The sequence below is a fragment of the Myotis daubentonii genome, chromosome 8, assembly GCF_963259705.1.
Source record: "Myotis daubentonii chromosome 8, mMyoDau2.1, whole genome shotgun sequence".
In the NCBI taxonomy this organism is placed as follows: Eukaryota; Metazoa; Chordata; class Mammalia; order Chiroptera; family Vespertilionidae; genus Myotis; species Myotis daubentonii.
In genome coordinates this window covers 13947249-13965804 of record NC_081847.1, presented here as the reverse complement: position 1 = coordinate 13965804, position 18556 = coordinate 13947249, and the positions used below count along the sequence as shown (strand labels likewise).

At 50.2% G+C, this 18556-nt stretch overlaps 1 protein-coding gene and 2 pseudogenes across 2 annotated transcripts in view; all 3 read right to left on the bottom strand.

Annotated features, from left to right (window-relative positions):
* ACSS1 (acyl-CoA synthetase short chain family member 1) overlaps positions 1 to 18556 on the bottom strand; it is a 59902-nt gene that overhangs the window by 10891 nt on the left and 30455 nt on the right. For both annotated transcript variants that reach the window (XR_009454017.1, XM_059705376.1), the window contains exons 3-8: positions 11577 to 11776; positions 8606 to 8781; positions 8074 to 8226; positions 5079 to 5226; positions 4467 to 4604; positions 179 to 271 (exon numbers count right to left, since the gene is read on the bottom strand). Coding sequence is in view for 1 of the 2 variants with exons in the window: in XM_059705376.1 (XP_059561359.1) it covers positions 179 to 271; positions 4467 to 4604; positions 5079 to 5226; positions 8074 to 8226; positions 8606 to 8781; positions 11577 to 11776 (908 nt within the window). In the remaining variant the exon portion in view is untranslated. The remainder of the gene's footprint in view (positions 1 to 178; positions 272 to 4466; positions 4605 to 5078; positions 5227 to 8073; positions 8227 to 8605; positions 8782 to 11576; positions 11777 to 18556) is intronic.
* LOC132240087 (FMR1-interacting protein NUFIP2-like) lies at positions 11812 to 13784 on the bottom strand (annotated as a pseudogene).
* Positions 14288 to 16732, bottom strand: LOC132240086 (FMR1-interacting protein NUFIP2-like; annotated as a pseudogene).

Below are 18556 nucleotides of genomic sequence, written 5' to 3'. Positions count from 1 at the left end.
ATCCCACATTCACACGCCTCACGCCTGAGCCCCCCCCCCCCCCCCCACACACACACACACACTCGGTGCTCAGCCGCGTGCTCTCAGTGCAGTAACACGAGAGCAGGAAAGGCCCACGTGGCGCGCCCTGCATGGGTTCCCAGGGGGCCCTGGAGCTCCTCCTGGGAGACGCTCTCACCTGTCTGCCACCAGGTGTCCACCAGCGTGCATTTGCTGTCCCCCACCACTTTGTGGAGCCAATCCCAGGCCTCACGGTTGATTGGTTCTCCCACTGAAATCACACACAAAAGAAAAAAAGACATTAACAGGCCGCAATAGACCCCAAACCCAAAAGGAATAGATTGTTCAGGGGAAAACAGCTCTGCAATTTTCCTCAAGGGCATAAAAAGAAGGTTTAAAAAAGCACTGAAATCTGTCACATTATGGCCATCAAAGAAATAAAAGTTAAATGAGGTGTTTTTACCATTGGAGGGTCAAAATTTTTTTTAAAAAAAATAACAAGAATGTAGGGGAAAGAATACCTCATGCACAGTAGGAGTGTAATTTGATGCAGCAATTTTGGGGAACAATTTGGGTACTTCTTTTAATATTTAAAAGTGCATACATCCTATACACCTACTTTGGTCAACTGGGGCAGATTACATTAAAGTTAATATCGGTCTATTCTATTACTTAGAAATGTCACTCCTGACACACACGCCACAAAAACGGGTGCCTATGCTCACCAAAAATGGACACAAACAAGAATGCTCACGGTGGCCAAAAACTAAACACTATCCATCAAGAGCGGAATGGAGAAAAAAAATGTGATGGGTTCGTGCAGAGAAATATCATACCCTACAGCATGAACGTGAGTAAGCCACCACTACCCCCACACCAGCAGGGATGAACCCCAGAGTCACAACCCCAAGCTACTACAGCAGGCACAAGAGTAACACATGCAGCATAGCCCATGTATATGAAACTCAAGAACAAGCAAACCAATCCACGCTGAGAACAGCAAAGTAGTGGTCATATTTGAGGGCTCCTGGCTGGGAGGGGGCATAAAGGGGGCCTTCTGGGGACTGGAAATTTCTATGGATTGATCTGCATGTGGTAACATATTTAGACATATATGTAAATAGTTTGAAGCTGAACACCTGACATTGTGTATTTCACTATATTTTATACCTCAATAGAAAGGGGGAAAGTGCTTATGCTCCAAGACTCTATTACTGATTATCAGTGTCTACCAGCTGGGGTCCGAATGTGTATGTCTCCCAAATTTATGCTGAAATCCTACCACTAAGACACTACACTAATGACACACCCACACCAGACTAGCATTCAGCCAGAACTTGCAGGTTCTGAGATGCTTTTGCTAAAATACTGAAATGCTCTCTTGCTGGTTGTCTCTTCCTTGGGACCACCCATGAAGCAGCAGCTAACCAAGGCCTGTCCTGACTGGGGTCTTCCATGCTGGTCACCCAGGGGGCTGGGTTTCGTGTGTATCGCCCCTTCACTCACGGATGTCCACAAGGAGGCAGGAAGATCCCACTGCAGCACTGGGTGATACTGGGAAACTGCCAATAGCCCCAGTAGCCAACCACGGGGACGTGACTACAAGGACCATGGCAATCCCAACAGGAAGGTGTGAGCAAGTTTTCAGAGCCATGTGGAAAACTCTCCTATTGTGGAGTTAAAATAAAGATCACGTTATAGCAGTATAGTGTGATGACACTCATGATGAAGAAATCATCTCAGAGCCGAGCTGTGTCTTTGCACAGGAATATAACTTTGAGGAACATGTTAGAAGGTATGCAAGCAACAGGGTCCCCTGGGGCAGCACTCACAGAGGACATCAGCTTTCATGGCAAAGTACCGAGTTTGCTTCTTATAATAAGACTAGTGGCCCGGTGCACGAAATTTGTGCAGGTGGGAGGGGTCTCTCCCAGCCTGCACCCTCTCCACTCTGCCCCTAACCACTCTGCCTGCTGGCCTGCTCGCCCCCAAATGCCCCCCCCCACCAGCTTGATCACCCTCAACTGCCTCCCGTGCCAGTGTGCTCGCCCCCAACTGCCCCCCCCCACTGGTCTGCTTGCCCCCAGCTGCCCCCCTGCTGGCCTGCTCACTCCAAATTGCCCCCCCTCGCTGTTCTGATCACCTCCAATTGACCCCCACTGATGGCCTGCTCACCACCAACTGGCCCCCCTGCTGGTCTGCTTACCCCCAACAGTCCCACCCCCCATCAGCCTGATCACCCACAACTGCCGTTTCATCCTGGCCTGATCACCCACAACTGCCCTCTCCTCTTGGCCTCTAACCACCTCTACCTTGGCCCCGGCACCATGGCTTTGTCCAGAAGAACGTCTGGAAGATCTCCTGGAAGGTCTCCCAGTCTAATTAGCATATTACCCTTTTATTCGTATAGATAGAGGCCTGGTGCACAGGTGGGGGCTGGCTGGTTTGCCCTGAAGGGTGTCCCGGATCAGGGTGGGGATCCCACTAGGGTGCCTGGCCAGCCTGGGTGAGGGGCTGATGGCTGTTTGCAGGCTGGTCAAGCCCCCCTTACCCCATAGGGGTGTGGCCAGCCTGGGTGAGGGGCTGAGGGCCATTTTCAGGCTGGCCACACCCCCTTCAGGGTCATGGGGGGGGGGGGTCCCACTGGAGTGCCTGGCCAGCCTGGGAGAGGGACTGATGGCCATTTTCAGGCTGGCCACACCCCATAGCAACCCAAGCTCCCAGCCTCTCCTTTTTTCTTTTTTCTTTTTTTTTCAGTGCCTCCTTGAGCGAAGGCCAGGGTGGGCTGGAAGCAGGTATCTGGGATTTATTTATCTTCTATAATTAAAACTTTGTAGCCTTGAGCAGAGCCCAGGGCAGGCCAAGGCAGGCGGGAAGCTTGGCTTCCTCCATCACTGGGGGCAACCCAAGCCTCCTGCTGGCTCCAGCTCTGTGGACCCCACCATCTTAGGTGGGTTAATTTGCATACTTGCTCCTGATTGGCTGGTGGGTGTAGTGGAGTGGCAGAGTGATGGTTAATTTGCATGTTTCTCTTTTATTAGTGTAGATTATTTCTGTGTTACTTATAAAATTTAAAGTTAAAAAATTCTCTTAAGAAATGTAAATCTTGAGTGAGCTAGATTCTGCTGACTGACTGGTCAGATTAAAAGAAGTCAAAACACCAAAGGCTGAGGGCTGTGAGGGCTAATCCAGCCTAGAAGGGGCCTGAGCTATGACCACCTCAGGAGACAGCACCAAGCTGGCCCTGCCCAGGTATGAAACACACAGTTTGCCTGAGAGCCGACCGCCCAAGTTCCACAGCAGCCAGGAAACCCCGGGAGCAGCACAGAGATGGACCTTGAGGGAGGGTGGGCATCCTGAGCTTGGAGCGGGCAACAGGACACTGTAGGCAAGGGGGGCAGAGTGAACCAGGGCCCTACGTCCTGTGCCAGTGCTGCTCACCTACATCACTGACAAGTAACGTGTGCACACCATCACTGAGCTATCTTTTCCATGGACAAAAGTGGCAGAAAGACACATCCCATGAAAAACCACCAAGCAGATCTGTCTATTCACCACAGAGCATGGAGGGCCTCCCACCTTATTTTCCTTCCTGACCACACCTGGCAGCACATGTAGGGACACCAGGGAAAAGCAGAGAGAACAGGCAGGGCCTCCAAGCTACCCTCTGAGTTAACCCCATAGCCTTTCCCCAAAGCTTTCATGTGCCTTGGCAACCTCAGTTAAAACTAAAAATGGAGATAACCTGTACTCTGCCACCACTTGCATGGAAATATCTCGAGTGAGAGCAGTGCACAGCACGGAATGACATGTATTACAGGGCTTGGGAATAACCGTGCCCAGCATCATGGGAATGCTCAGTGGCCAGCAGTTGACTTCCACAGGGCAATCCCATGCAGCCACTGAAGAAAGGGCTCAGCCCTTACCTTACAGAGTTGGTAAGGATTCATAATAAGGATGCCGCCCACTGGTGTAGCTCAGTGGTTGAGCATCGACCCGTACTCCAAGAGGTCGCTGGTTCAATTCCCGGTCAGGGCACATTCCCAGGTTGCGGGCTCAATTCCTGGTAGGGGGTGTGCATGAGGCAGCCAACCAATGTTTCTCTCTCATTGATGTTTCTAGCTCTCTCTCCCTTCCTCTCGCTCTAAAAATCAACAAAAATATACTTTTTAAAAAAGTATTTCAGCACTGAAACAGATCTCAATGGTACAGTGATAATAATAATAATAAAGCCCATAATAAGGATGGGTGCAGCAAGTGTCTGGAGTGCTGTGCCCAGACTGTTAACAGCTGTGGGCTCTGGGGAGGGGCTGACAGGCCTCTGCTTTCTACTCGATGGGGTCTGACATTGTTTGAATTCACCACAGACACAGATACGTAGCTTTTGTGATTAAAACCATCTAGAAGCCTGCAGTGGCTCTGACAGACAACACCCACACCCTCTCCAGCGACAGAGCAGTGCTCACCTGACCCCAGAGTCCGCAGGGACGAGCGGTCATACTTCTTCACCCAGGTGTCGCCATATTTTATCAACAGCCGGAAAGCCGTTGGGGCTCCATAGAACTGATTGATCTTCAACCTCTGCACCACTTCCCAATACCGACCTACAAAAGGGCCCCAATTCAGTCCATCAGAGAGCCCACCAGACAGTATCTATTTTCACCCAACTTAGAAATCAGTCAGCAATACTGGGTACTGTACACATGCAAGCCTGCATTCAACACCCATCACCGGGATGGGAAGGGAGACCTCTGGAAAGGGGCTCCCTGTGGCAGTCAACTCCTGACACACCCCCACCCACAGGCTGGCCCATTTGTAAAAAGCCCCCACCTGGCTCTGGACAGCTCCATCCCCATAGTGTACCCCATACGATATAGGGAGGAATCAGTTAAAAATACGTTTCTATGAATTTAAAAATCAGCCAGTAGCCTTAATGTAGAATTCGTGTTCAGTTGCACTTAAGTGGTCTCTAAAGTGGTGGCTGGTGCTTCCCCTGGAATACGGCAGACAGGCCACCAACGCCTGTGTCTCCCAGGGTGCTCCCTCCCAGGGACCCGATTTGGGTTCCCAGTCCTCACCAGGATCAGGGTAAACTGGAGTGCTCTCAAAAAGGACACTGGTCGCTCCATTGCAGAGGGGCCCATATAACACGTAGCTGTGCCCAGTGATCCAGCCAATGTCGGCCATGCAGCCGAAGATGTCTCCCGGCCGGTGGTCAAACACATGCTGCAGAAACAGGAGAGGCTGTCAGAGCCTGGGACCCACGTGTTCTATAACTACAGTGTAGCCGCTCCATTGGCCACAGAGAGCAGAGGGGGACGTGAAAAGACAGAGTTACTGGTACAAGCGACAACACGCTGACTCTGGCAGAGGACAGTGAAAGAGGCCAGCCCTCAGAGTGCACACGGTGCAAGCCCCAGCCTGACAAAGCCAATCTGCGTGCAGAGGTCACACTAGCGCTGGTCTCGCCGGGGGGCTGCGTGTGAGGGGCGCGGCAGGGCCTTGCAGGGGCTGAAGATGCCCCGTGCTTGTGTGTACTCACAGGGAACACTTTATCGAGTGGTATGTATAAGGGCATCTTTCTGCATTGTTATACCACAATTTAAAAAATTATTTTTTATACATGTAGTGTTTTTTTTTAATTCGTTTATTTTAGGGAGAGAGAGGAAGTGGGGGAAGAGAAACATTGATTTGTTGTTCCACTTATTTATGCATTTATTGATGGATTCTTGTATATGCCTTGACTGGAAATCGAACCCACAACCTTGGTGTATCAGGATGACAGTATAACCAACTGAGCTACCTGGCCAGGGCAAGTTATGCCACAATTTTTGAAACCCTTAAAAACTGCAAAAAAAATCCTATATAATAAAAATATAATATGCAAATGGTCATTACGTCTTGAAGCATAATGACCAACCACATAATGACCAGATCACGGATCATCAGGAGGACGGGGCAGTGAGCTACAGGAGGGGGCAGGGCAGCTAGCTATGAAGGAGGGCGGGAGAAGGAGGGTAGGGGGAGCTACTGGAGGGCGGGGCAGTGGGCGGAGAGCTACTGGAGAGCAGCAGTGAGCTACTGCCGCACGGACTCGTGCACAGAGCTACTAGTTAAAGTATAAAAGGCCAGAAATGCCTCAAGCATCATCAGCTTCTAAGACTTTTACACTCCCCAAATCAGTTCACATTCCCATCATCCCTTCAGAGTCAAAAGTCCTTTTCCCTGAAGAAACCAACTGCCCTAATATCCTCTGCATGTGCACACAAACACAGGTGCACACATACATAGACACATGCGCACACACACACACACACACACACACACTCTTATCTACAGACAGTTTCTATTACTAATACTTCCCCCCAAAATTTCATTGTATTGAAAACAAATTCAAAAGATGGTGTTTGTCCCTATATCCCCACACCTCTTTTGTTCATGTAGGTAGTTTCCTGGAAACGCAAAACACCTTAAAAATGCAAAAATAAAATAGAATGATGAATCTCTCACCTTAGCTTCCCTAATATTAATTTTTTTTTATAAATTGATGGAAACAATTTGATTCATTCTGTGACTTTCTTGGTATTTTGTCTCAGTGTTTATTTATATTTTCCAAAGTATTTTTGCTTACATGATATAACTTCCCTACCAAGAACTGAGAAAGGGTGGGGTTTTTCAGATGAGCACATGAAGGTCTAGAAAGGCTCTGTGACATGCTCAAGGTCACCCGCAGCCAGAGGCCACTATTTGAATAAGTGTTTGTATTAAGTGTAACACACTGTATGCTCAGCCTGGTTCGGTCTTTCCGCCTCACTTTCATATTCTTATGGGTGGTGTGAGGGGCCACCAGTGGGACCTGGACATTGCCACATGGTGGCCGTGTGCATGCGGCCCAGCACCTGCTCCTCATCCACACTCATTCAGCAAGTTCACCTCCCACATGACCCAGCCTGGCCAATCAGCATATTTCACCCCCATCCCCACCCCCACCCCCACCCCGACCACAATGACTGGGATCGTGGAGGCTCCCTCTGGTCCATGGGGAAGCCAAGTTGATAGCCTGTTTGGGAACCTCATGGACCTAGAAGAGGGCTGAGGCAAGGAAGATACCACTACCCAGGACAGTGTCCAAGCCCTGACTGGATGGGCCTGGGCTTTCTAGTCGCCTGGCCAGACACTTCCCTTTGCTGCTGGCACCTGCTGGAGCCGAGTTTTGGTTCTGCAGCCGGGAGAGTCTGGCCCACAGATGGTATATCGAAACCTAATTCCACCTGGAAATGTCAGCCACTTCCCAAGGCAACCAAGGGTGCCATGTGAAACCGCAATCCTCCACCAACATTAAAATGAGTCCTGGTTTCTAAACTGATTGATTGGAATAACAAAACGTGTCACAGAGTTTGCTTTATAATCCCTCAAGATGGCTTACTGTAATGTTATAATTTCCACATACTGTCCTAAATTTAAGTTTCTTTATCAAAGTGAATTTTTTACTTTTAAAATATGGTCCCAATGGGCAGGGTCTAGAGGTCACGATAGTTTTAGGGGCTCATGGAAATGTTTTATTTTCTCTTAAAATCAGGAGGGAAAAAATATGATCTTTTAAGTTTAAAAGAAGTTATAAAATATAATAGTATATATTATATATTGGACATTTATTTAATAGAGGAAGGGGCCCAGGCAGGCCAAAGCGTCTTGGGCCTGAGCATCAGAATGTGGCCCCACCAGCGAGCACATCGGAGCTGGCGAGGGCCCGATTCCTGCAGGCGTTCGAGCCAGTGGGCGACACAGGCACAGGTGCAAAGGGCTAAACACCAGCAGTGAGTCCAGGTTTGGGGCCTGGACTCTTTCAGCAAAAACAAGAGCACGGCTCCCCTCCCAACCCACTCCACCGGGCCAGTGACGCGACCTGCAGCAGCCCTGCTCACTGCGGAAACTCGTGAGCCCCTCACGCCCCCGGGCACTGCTTTATTGCAGGAGGAGTTCGAGCCCTACACCCAGCCCCACCTGGCCCCCTGCCCGATCCCACTAGGGAGGCGAGCACCACCCACGCTCTGCCCCCCACCAAGGCCGTACCTTGTGCGTCAGGGCGGCAAACAGCAGGTAGCCCGCCTGGGTGTGCACGAGCCCCTTGGGCTTCCCGGTGCTCCCGGACGTGTACAGCAGGAAGAGCATCTCCTCGCTGCCCATGCTCTCGGGGGCACACACAGGGTCCTCCTGGGCCATGGCCTGTAACGGGGAGACAGAAACAGCCCCACCCAGGGCAGTTAGCCTCTCCCTCCATCCAGCGCCCCTGGGAACACCTCTCCCGCTGCTGCTGTGAGACTCGGCGGACGGGATCCGAGCTCATCTTCCCTAACTTAGTTCCATTCCAGATACAGAGAAGACGCAAAATAAAAGGATGAAGCCAATCATTTCTGTTACATCAACTGTTTGACTGTTTGTCGTGTTGGGGTTCCATCTTCCCAACCAGATGTAAGCCCATCAAATACCGCCCGGAACATCTCAGGGAGACCCAGATTCAAAACCACAATCTGACCAGACTCAGACCCAGATCACCCAACAACAACCTCTCCTCATCGAACTGTACAAAGCGAGGCGGACCCACCTCCTCCAGCGGGACATCCAGCTTCCCCATGGGGACCTTGTTTTCCGTCCTGTGAGCCACCAGGACATGCTGGACCGTTGGGCAGTGCTTCACGGCTTCATCCACTATCTTCTTCAGCTCCAACACGCGTCCTCCCCTCAGTCCTTGGTTGACGGTGATAACCACCTTGCACTTTGCTGACAGAGACAACAGACATTTCTGATCAGTTTCCTCTCCACTTTTGACCCTCACAGCCCAGACTGGCAGACACACATTCCAGGCACAGGAGGGTGATAAAGTCCAATATTGAGTAAATGAGTCAGCAACCCAGTGAAGGGTGAGCCTGCTCTGCAATCTTTGTGAAGAATATAGAAGCTCCGGGCCTTTTCCCAGCTCTGAGGAGGAGCAGGAAGTCAGTGGAGACAAGTAACTTTGAAGCTGAACTCTCCCAGCCTTCCACTCGTCCTTCCACCTGCCCAGCAGCTTTCCTAGATGAGAGGCCGTCACATCACCTCCAGCCACAGTCACCAGGAGCAGAGACCAAGAAAGCTGGGCAGCCAGAGAGCGAGCCCCAATATGTCCTGTGCACTATCTCAGAGACCACACCCCAGGTGAATGCCAGGAGTTGCTGGCCCTGCCCTCCCCTTCAGGGAAGGCCCTCCAGGATTACAAGTGCCCTTCAATAACCCAGCCAGGTCAGCGGCAATGCCAGACTGACCGGAGCTTCCATTGTTAACCTGGAGGCGGGGCAGAGCAGGGAATCATGTACAAACACAACCAGGCCTCAGGACCACAAACAAATGAACCTCACACTGCACCCTTAACTTGGATGACCTGGAGGAATCAAGTTACAGTGGGTTTTTACTTCCCCAAGGAAGAACCTGGAACAACCATCCAGTGTAGGGCTGGCTGGTGGGGTCCCAGGCACATCACTTTAACCTTTTAGTCACTCTGCACCAAGGGCTTCTTTGGGAGCCACAGGCAGAACCCCGACTCCAGCAGCCCTCAACAAGTGACTCTCAAAAACCGGAATATATATACCCCACTCCCTGGTCCCTGGGTAGACGGGTTATCCTGACACATGTGGTTGCATCAAATTACAAGGTTTCCCTGTGGGACTGAGCTCTGGGCACCCACTGTGAAAGTTGCTCTTATTTGATTCCTCTTCCAAGCCTCACTCCCACTGCCCTGTAGCACTTCACGGGACCACTTCCCAAATGAACTTGAACTCTCATCTCAGGGTCTGCTTCCAGGGGAGCCCTGACTAAGGCACCAATCTCCATCAGCTTTTCAGTCTGAAAAGCAATTTCAAGCAATATATCCACATTCTTTCTTCCTCCTGAAAGCCCTAGAAATGACACAGCCGTGAGGGCTACCTGAGAATTCTCTACACAGGCCTTTGCAGCTGGATGACTCAGCAGGGTCTATATGGGGATCAGAGATCCTGACTCATCGCTCCTCCTCGGACCTTCACAATCAATCACCTTGTTTAAACAAATTCTGTTGGATAGAACCTGTCAGAGACTCTCCAGGCCTACGTCCCCCAAAAGCTGGGACTGGTCCAGGTGAGCTCCCTTCAGGAAAAGAAGGGAGATGACCCAGAAGGTTCAAATGGATCCTTCTCAAACAAGCGCTCCCTCATTCCCCTCAAGACAAAACATGGGCCTGCCCCATCCAACATGCTAAACATCCTGCAATGTGGTTTTAGCTCCTCCCCAGCCTTCCACGGCCCATGCCTCACTCCTGGACCTCCTTTGTCCAAAGCCTCTACTTGGGTAGTTAGTTGTCCAGGGCAGGAGCCTGTGTGCACAGGTTTGGTCCCTAGGAGGTGCGTGGGGAGCACATATCGCCTTGTGGTTCCCCATAGCTGGGCAGCAGGTACAGGGTGAGTGCACAGCACTGGGGCTCAGGCAGGATCAGCCTGACGCTTCGAGAGGATTCAATTTACCTTCCTGGATTTTGAGCAGGTATCAGCATCTGTATTAATTTTCTATGGTTCCCATAGCCAATTACTATAAATTTAGTGGCACAAGCACTAATTTTTTAGCTCAGAGTTCTACAGTCCAGGTGAGCTCCACGGGATTCTGTCCTAAGAGTCTCAAGGCCAAAATCAAGGGGTCAGGGTGTTATTGTCGTAATTAGCTAGCTAAATTTAAAATAGAAAGAAAGCAACGTGGAGGCCAGACATTGCAAGCATGGTCACCTTCACTAGGGAGCTGCAACTTTACACTCCCCAGTCCACATGCTCACCAGTCCATTCCCTGCAGATTACTGGGGCAAGGGGTCCAACAAAGGGGGAGATGGGCGCATGTGCAGTGAAGTCCGGGTGACATAGAGAAGGCAGAAATGAAAACGTTGATCCTAAAATGGTTATGGAAATGTAAGAACTCCAATGGCCCCCAGAACTTGGCACCGTCCTTGGGAAGCCAGCTCAAGGACTCTCTCTAGAATCTCACTGGAGCAGGGTTCAGACTGCATGGACATGGGGCACCATGCAAACACTGGACTCTGACACTTAAAAAAAAGGAAGGAGATGCTATTGTTCTGGAACTTCTGACCCACCTGCGGACTAAAGCCTTAAAGATACATCACCAGCTTCCATACCTGACTCTAGGCCTCCAGAGATGGTCCCTCATCATACTTCACATTGGAAGGCTTCCAGCTATTGACCTGTGAGACCTCACCTGTACATCCCCAGCATCATCCCTTCTCCTCTGGAGTGACACCAGCCTACTCCAGGTCCTCGGGCACACTGTACTCCTCTCACCACTCAGCTGGTACCTATGCTGTTCCCTCCACCTGGAATCTTCCCTCACCTTCCTCACCTGGTTAAATCCATCACACTTGGATCTCAGCTCATAGGACAAATGCTCATTGAGTGGTAGGTCTGTCAACTGTGTGACTTTTATTAATGTCTGCCTCTAAGTCCAAGGAACAAGGGCCAGGGGCCTCTGGGCTCCTCCCTCGCTCCCTCCGCCGGCCACATGCTTACCATCATTGACCCTCCCAGCCAAGGACTCTGCACTGAAGCCAGCAAAGACGACATTGTGGACAGCCCCGATCCTGGCACAGGCAAGCATTGCAGCCACAACCTGTGGGGACACAGGCATGTAGATGGCCACACGGTCCCCTCGACGAACTCCATGCCTCTTCAATGTGTTGGCCAGGCGGCATGTGGTCTCCAACAGTTCCCTGTGGCACAAAGAAGAGAAGGCCATCAGAGATGGAGGAGGCCCAAAACTCAGAAAATGTGGAGTGGAATAATTCTGCAAGTACTATATACACGCACAGCCAGTGCCTAGAGGATAGCAGACAATCAAATACTTATTGCATGGTGAGGTCGTTTTTAGAAAATAATGTTTTTAACTTTGTAGACAGGTATTGACATAGATTCATTATCACCTCTGAGGTAAAATGACTGTCCTTGTGTCCATGTAGGGCATGGATTCTCAAAGACTGTAAGCATCCAAAGCCTAGATCATCATATCCCTGAGACTTCTTAAAACATTCACCTCCAAAATAGAGATTGCATAAGTAAGACAGTGGGAAAATGCAAGGCCCCGTCTTTTTCATCAACACAGTCCATGGCATCAAGGAAGGCTCTTGCCAGGCAAGGTCCCAACCCAAACTCACTCAGCAGACCCCAGACTCTGTAAACCCACAGTGAGTCAGAAGGGAAGGTAGGGCAGTCACCCTCCACGCAGCCCCGAAGCAATGTTGGTGGGCAGTGAGAGCACCCCATTTCTCTTGATGCTAAGTGCTAAATGGGTGCAGCGGGATGGAGACTATGCTAGGGGCCCACTCGCCCACACCTCTCCCCTCCCACACATGACCCCACCCTCTACTCCCAGGCTTATTGTGAGGCTCAGCCTGCCAATCAGAACCCTGTAGCTCCCTGAACAAACTGATTGGTTTAGGGGTTAGCACATGACCTAAACCAGCCCAGTCAGAGTCTAGGGTAGTCCATAGACTTCCTACTTTTCTGGAATAGAGCAGGAAATGGGAGAAAAGCAGCAGTGTGTATATACATACACATACACATGCACACATACAGGGTGAGGCAAAAGTAGGTTTATAGTTGTCGGTATGGAAAATATTTAATAAATGATAATACAAGAATAAACTCCGTTTCCCATACTCATCTATATATGACTGGGTTCCAAGGATGAGGTTCCACACCCACTAGTGGCCCCAAATTTTAGAATGCTACCCAGACTTGAGGACAAGTCCACTTTTCCAGCTCGGAAGCCTTGGGGAACTCAGGATGCTCAGTTCCTGAGGGGATTATTTCAGCACCCCGTGAAACCAAAGTGGAGGACATTCCCCTTGAAATCTCACCTCTATCCCCTATGATCTGATGACTTCCCAGTAACAGTCTCGGGGCCGGCACTGGGCTCATGTATAAGTGATAAACCCCACTGATTCTGGAAGCTATCCCCCGGGTTACGCTGGCCTGTCTGAGCGGGTAGGCCCACGTGTGCTGTGCTCAACAGCACAGTTTGCATATTTGAAGGGTAGGTAAAAAGGCCAGACTTAATTTGTTCAACAGCTGCTGACATTAGACTCGTGTCTTGAGAAACTGAATCAGTCCCCAGAGAGGTGGTCGTTAGCGTATTAGCAACAGTAGTTAGCCGTGGCTGACACCCTGGAGAATACACGCCTCATCAGTCCCTGCTAATACAGAGCTATTAGAAAAACTGGCCGAAGTAACAGATTTCAGCGCTGACACAGGAACCTGGGATAACCAACTTGAAGACAGGGTCTGAGTTTTCCTAGTAGATGACGAAGAGGATGAAGATGAAGGTGGTGACACAGAAGAGTTCTGTACAGTTTTGTTGAGGTTTTCCTTAATGTTACTTGCATAACTTATTTTAGGCACTATTTTAGCACTGCTGTTGTTCACTGGAAAAACTGGGGGAGGTTTAAGTAGGGCCCAAGAGGCCTCTTTGGAGGCAACAGCAGAAGCACGCTTTCCTCTGAGCCAATCATCAAACTTTTTCTGCTCACACCAGGTTTAATATCAGTTTTTCTGCAACATATCATCCACAGCAGGTATTCCTCGACTCGTTCCTCCAGGCCCAGTTTCATATTTTAAGATGGGCTTCAAACCATCTACTCGATTTCCCTCTTGCTCACCATAGTCAGGATTGAGAGTTTCAAGTCCCTATTTTAAGGTTGAGACACTGGTCTCTTGTTGCATTATTTTGTCCTATACTAATCCTATATAATAAAAGGGTAATATGCAAATTGACCCTAACAGCAGAATGACTGGGAATGACTGGTCACTATGACACACACTGACCACCAGGGGGCAGACGCTCAATGCAGGAGCTGCCCCCTGGTGGTCAGTGCACTCCCACAGGGGGAGCTCTGCTCAGCCACAAGCCAGGCTGATGGCTGCCAGTACAGCAGTGGTGGTGGCAGCCTCTCCCGCCTCCTCAGCAGCACTAAGGATGTCCGACTGCAGTTTAGGCCTGCTCCCCGCTGGCAAGTGGACATCCTCCAAGGGCTCCCGGGCTGCCAGAGGGATGTCTGACTGCCAGTTTAGGCCCAATCCCCCAGAGAGTGAGCCTAAGCCAGCAGGTGGACATCCCCTGAGTGGTCCCAGACTGCGAGAGGGCACAGGCCGGGCTGAGGGACCCCCTGAGTGCACAGATTTTTTTGTGCACCAGGTCTCTAGTCTATATATATAAAAGCCTAATATGCAAAGTGTCCCCTGAAGGGTTCAACTGGGAGTTCGATTGCTCGCTATGACGTGCGCTGACCAGCAGGGGGTGGCGCAGAATGAAGGCAGGCCCTGGCTGGCAGCCGGAAGGCCCCTATCGGCCCTGATCACCAGCAAGGCCTAGGGGCCCTACCTGTAAAGAATTTCGTGCACTGGGCCTCTAGTAAATTAAGTTTTTCACAATCTTTGGCACTATTGTGCCTAGTTTTCCTTTTGTTAGGAATGGTATATCCACTACCACCATTATCTGTTCCTTTGCCCATATAACCATTAGTCATACAGCCAGAATTATTTGTTACAACACCATTTGGAATTACTACAAGATCACTCTTCTACAGAGGGGTTCTCTTCAGATTTACTGTCATAAGTCTTTCCATTCTTTGTGTCTATACTGCTTTTCTGAATAAAATTCCTGGTTTTAATTCCTGCTTTCCAAAAGGTGCTGGTTTTTACCATCTGATTCAGATTAGTGTCTACAACTTGCTTGTCACCACTGAGGACCCTGGCAATAGGGTTGGTAGCTTCATCGGAACCCAGCTTCTTTAAAGATATTTCTCTTTCTCCAGCATTTCCATTTGGTTTACCACAGCTTGTATTCTTCTTTGGTGTTTCCTGGTACTGCTACAGGGCGTGTTTCTGCTCATGTTTCAGCTGATTTGGCTGGGTGTTGGGGCAGCTAGGTTCCATGCTGCAGGTACTAGTGAGGCTGCTGGTGAACGTGGTGGTGATGGCGGTTGTGGTTATGGCTGTAGAAATAATAACGGTGGTGGTGGTACAGCCACTGCTGTTGCTGTTGGGCAGATGGTAGTGGCTGTGATGGTGTTGAGGTTGTGGCTGGGACTCCTAGCTGAGGCTGTGGGCTGCTGTACCATCAGGATCTGAGCTGGCCTTTCTTGTTTTCTCTTATTCTCCAACATATCCCCTAGTAAGAGCTGACTGAACAAGTCAGGGAAGGGTGGAAATTCCAGGAGGAACTAAGCCTGCAAGAAAGAACCAGATAAAAAGCCCAAGACCACAGCTAATAAACTGGTCTGCACTGGAAGGATCCAAGATGGCACTGGCAACCCCTTCCTGAGTGGCCTTTTGACAAGCTCCCCTCCATTAGCATGCTAAAAATCATGCCCAGCGTGGAGACTTAACAGGAATGAGACGTGACGTATGGCCAGGCATGTTCCCAGCCTGTTTTGAAGCTGTACCTACTCCCCTGCAATTCCTAGCTCTCTTCGCCCTTTTCTCAGAAATCCTCACCCCTGAACCCACCTACCCGCCACCAACCCTTTAAGACTCTCCTAATATCTTCAAGTTGGAGAGAAGGTGTCTTTAGAGCATAAGCTTGCCCTTCTCTGTGCCTCAATCGAAGAATGAAGTTTCTGCTCTGCTTTACTGAATATGGTCTGATTCTCCTGCTATGGGCAACACTGGGCAGAAGGACCTATTGTGGGGTCTCTGACTGACAAGGGTTTGGTGACACTCTCTCTGGCTGAGGCAGGACCACACCCTTGCCCTCTGCAGTGCTCTGAGAGGCCCCAAGCGGGCAGCGGTGGCCTCCGCAGTCAGCAGTGGGCCAAAGGTCAGACTCTCCTCCAAGCTCTGCAAGCCCCTAAAACATTTTCATAGTTCCCCTCTGTTCAAAGGGCCATCGAGGAAAGGGCTACAGAGAAAGGCAAAACTCAACAAGAGGCTGCACAGGAAACTACAGCAGAAGAAAAATGAAAGGTCCCCACCACAGGCAGGGACCTGCAGGGGGCTTTTGCTTCTTCCCACAGCCATCATACAGGAGACCAGATGAGAACCAGAGCCCAACCCCCACCACCCCCCCCCCCCCCGCCCCCCAACCACCACCAGCAACTCCTGCCCAGGCAGCTCCAGAACGAGAGTTCATCTTTTCTCCTTAAAGCTTCCGGAAGGAGGACAAAGGTACCTTTCAATAGCACCCCACCCACCACTTGCCAAATGTTATGATGTAAGAAAGAGTCCCCCAGCATCTCCCAACACTGAAGTCCCCAGAATCCAGGGGCCAGAAACACGCCGACTACATCCAGGGGAGGAGGCTGGGATGGCCTGCGACAGTGCTGAAGAGGCAACCATGGTCAGTGACACGGAGAGTAACCTCAGGTTCAGGGCAGGTGCCATGGCCATAGCTCTGGGCAGTGCTCGGGGAGATGGAGCCGGAGTGTGAGTGACAGGTCAATGGTGACGAGATCCAGTCATCCTGCAGGCCAAAGGCAGCAGTTTGCAGTCAAGAAACAAATGTAAACTGTTCCAACAGAGAAGCCGGCGTTAGTTTCTATAGCAACTGCACAAGCACGGGAGCTCACCTTTCTCACCTGAGACACAGCAGGCACCGTCCACCTCGTGTGACGGTCACAAGTATTAACGAGAAGGATCACCACCTGGAACCCTGCCAAACGTTCAGTAGGCATTGTCTTTCCCATCAGATATCTTTGTTTGAAATCATTTTCTAAAATGACTAAAATCAGCTAACCCACTTTAGCGAACTGCCAAGATGTTAAACATTCCTTTCTAGGAATCATGGGGCTGAGGGGGGCATCAGACAAGGAAATGAGAAGGAATGTTTCCTCCAAGAGCACAGGTCTGACAGGGGAAATGAAGGTACATGCACAAGAGTGTGGAGAGCATTATCACCTCAGTGTGGTGACGCACGCTGAGGCAGCAGGGAGAGCCTTCCGGAAAGGCTGGCTGTAGGGAGGAAGAGCAAGGCAGCACAGGGGAAATGAAGGAGTGGATATTCCCTACAAGGGCACATGCCACCTGGCTGTCACAGCTGGGCAGTTGACCCATAGCCCTGGGGGAGGGTCTGGAGTCCACCCCAAGGCAACCTTTGTGTCCCCTGGAGGGTCAAGGGGACTCAGCATGTGCCCAGGGGCTGGCGCTGGGCCTGGGGGAGAGAGGCACAATCCTGCTGCATCCAGAGGAGAAATTTCTGATAAAGAATTTGATCCAGGTATATCTCTAAGCTCACTCCCCTTCCTATCCACTCTGCCAAAGCCATAAATCTCAAGGTCAAAGGAATCCTTGAAGGTCAGAAGATACAGCCTCCCCAGGGTTTAGAAATCTCATTGTAACATTCCTTTTTTGTTTTGTTAATCCTCACTGAGAATATTTTTTCCATTGATCTTCAGAGAGAGTGGAAGGGGGCAGGGGAGAGAGAGAGAAACATCAATGTGAGAAAGACATATCCATTGGTTGCTTCCCACATGTACCCTGACCAGGGCTGGGGATCAACCTGCAACACAAGAACATGCCCTTGACCAAGGAATTGAACCCACGACGCTTCAGCGCAAAGGCTGATGCTCCAACCACTGAACAACACTGGCCAGGGCTCATTGTCACATTCTTGATCACAGCAGTCCAGCCTCTGCTTCAACACCACACTGCTGTGAGTCAACACCTCACAGGGCTGCCTCTTTGTCACTTCAGTAGAGAAACAGTCTTCCTAAAATTGGACCAAGATTTGTAGCTGTTCAAATCCCACTCTTCGGTCCTGGCTGAGCCCTTTAACGCTTCCCTGAATAAATCTGCTTTTTCATTCAATGATAGCCCTTTAAACTTCTGAATACTCACCACTATCCCATGAAGCCTTTCATCTCCCAGGCTCTCTCATCCAACCCTCCATGACTCCACTTTCACTCTCTAGATACCCCTAGGTTATCAAATGTACCCCACACTCCATGGTATATGCCCATGGTACTCAGAATAAAGGTACCCAAACCCCTGACCTCAACTCTACCTAACCATGTAAATTAAGAGCATATTAATATTTTAATACCTGACACAGGTAGCTCAAATTCAGTGGGTTCACTAATCCACCCCATCCCCCAATACATGGAACAGCTACTCTTTAACCAGTGCTTTCCTACATTGGTCAGAGAATTCTTTTTTTTTTTTTTTTTTATACATTTTATTGATTTTTTACAGAGAGGAAGGGAGAGAGATAGAGAGTTAGAAACATCGATGAGAGAGAAACATCGATCAGCCGCCTCCTGCACATCTCCCACTGGGGATGTGCCCGCAACCCAGGCACATGCCCCCGACCGGAATCGAACCCGGGACCCTTCAGTCCGCAGGCCGACGCTCTATCCACTGAGCCAAACCGGTTTCGGCCAGAGAATTCTTTTAAAGCAGGCCTTCCCGATTGTCCATTTGTCCCTATTTAATTCAATTTCTACTCATCTTTCCAGGTAACCCATTATTTTTTGAACTTGGATTTTCCATTTTTAACTTCT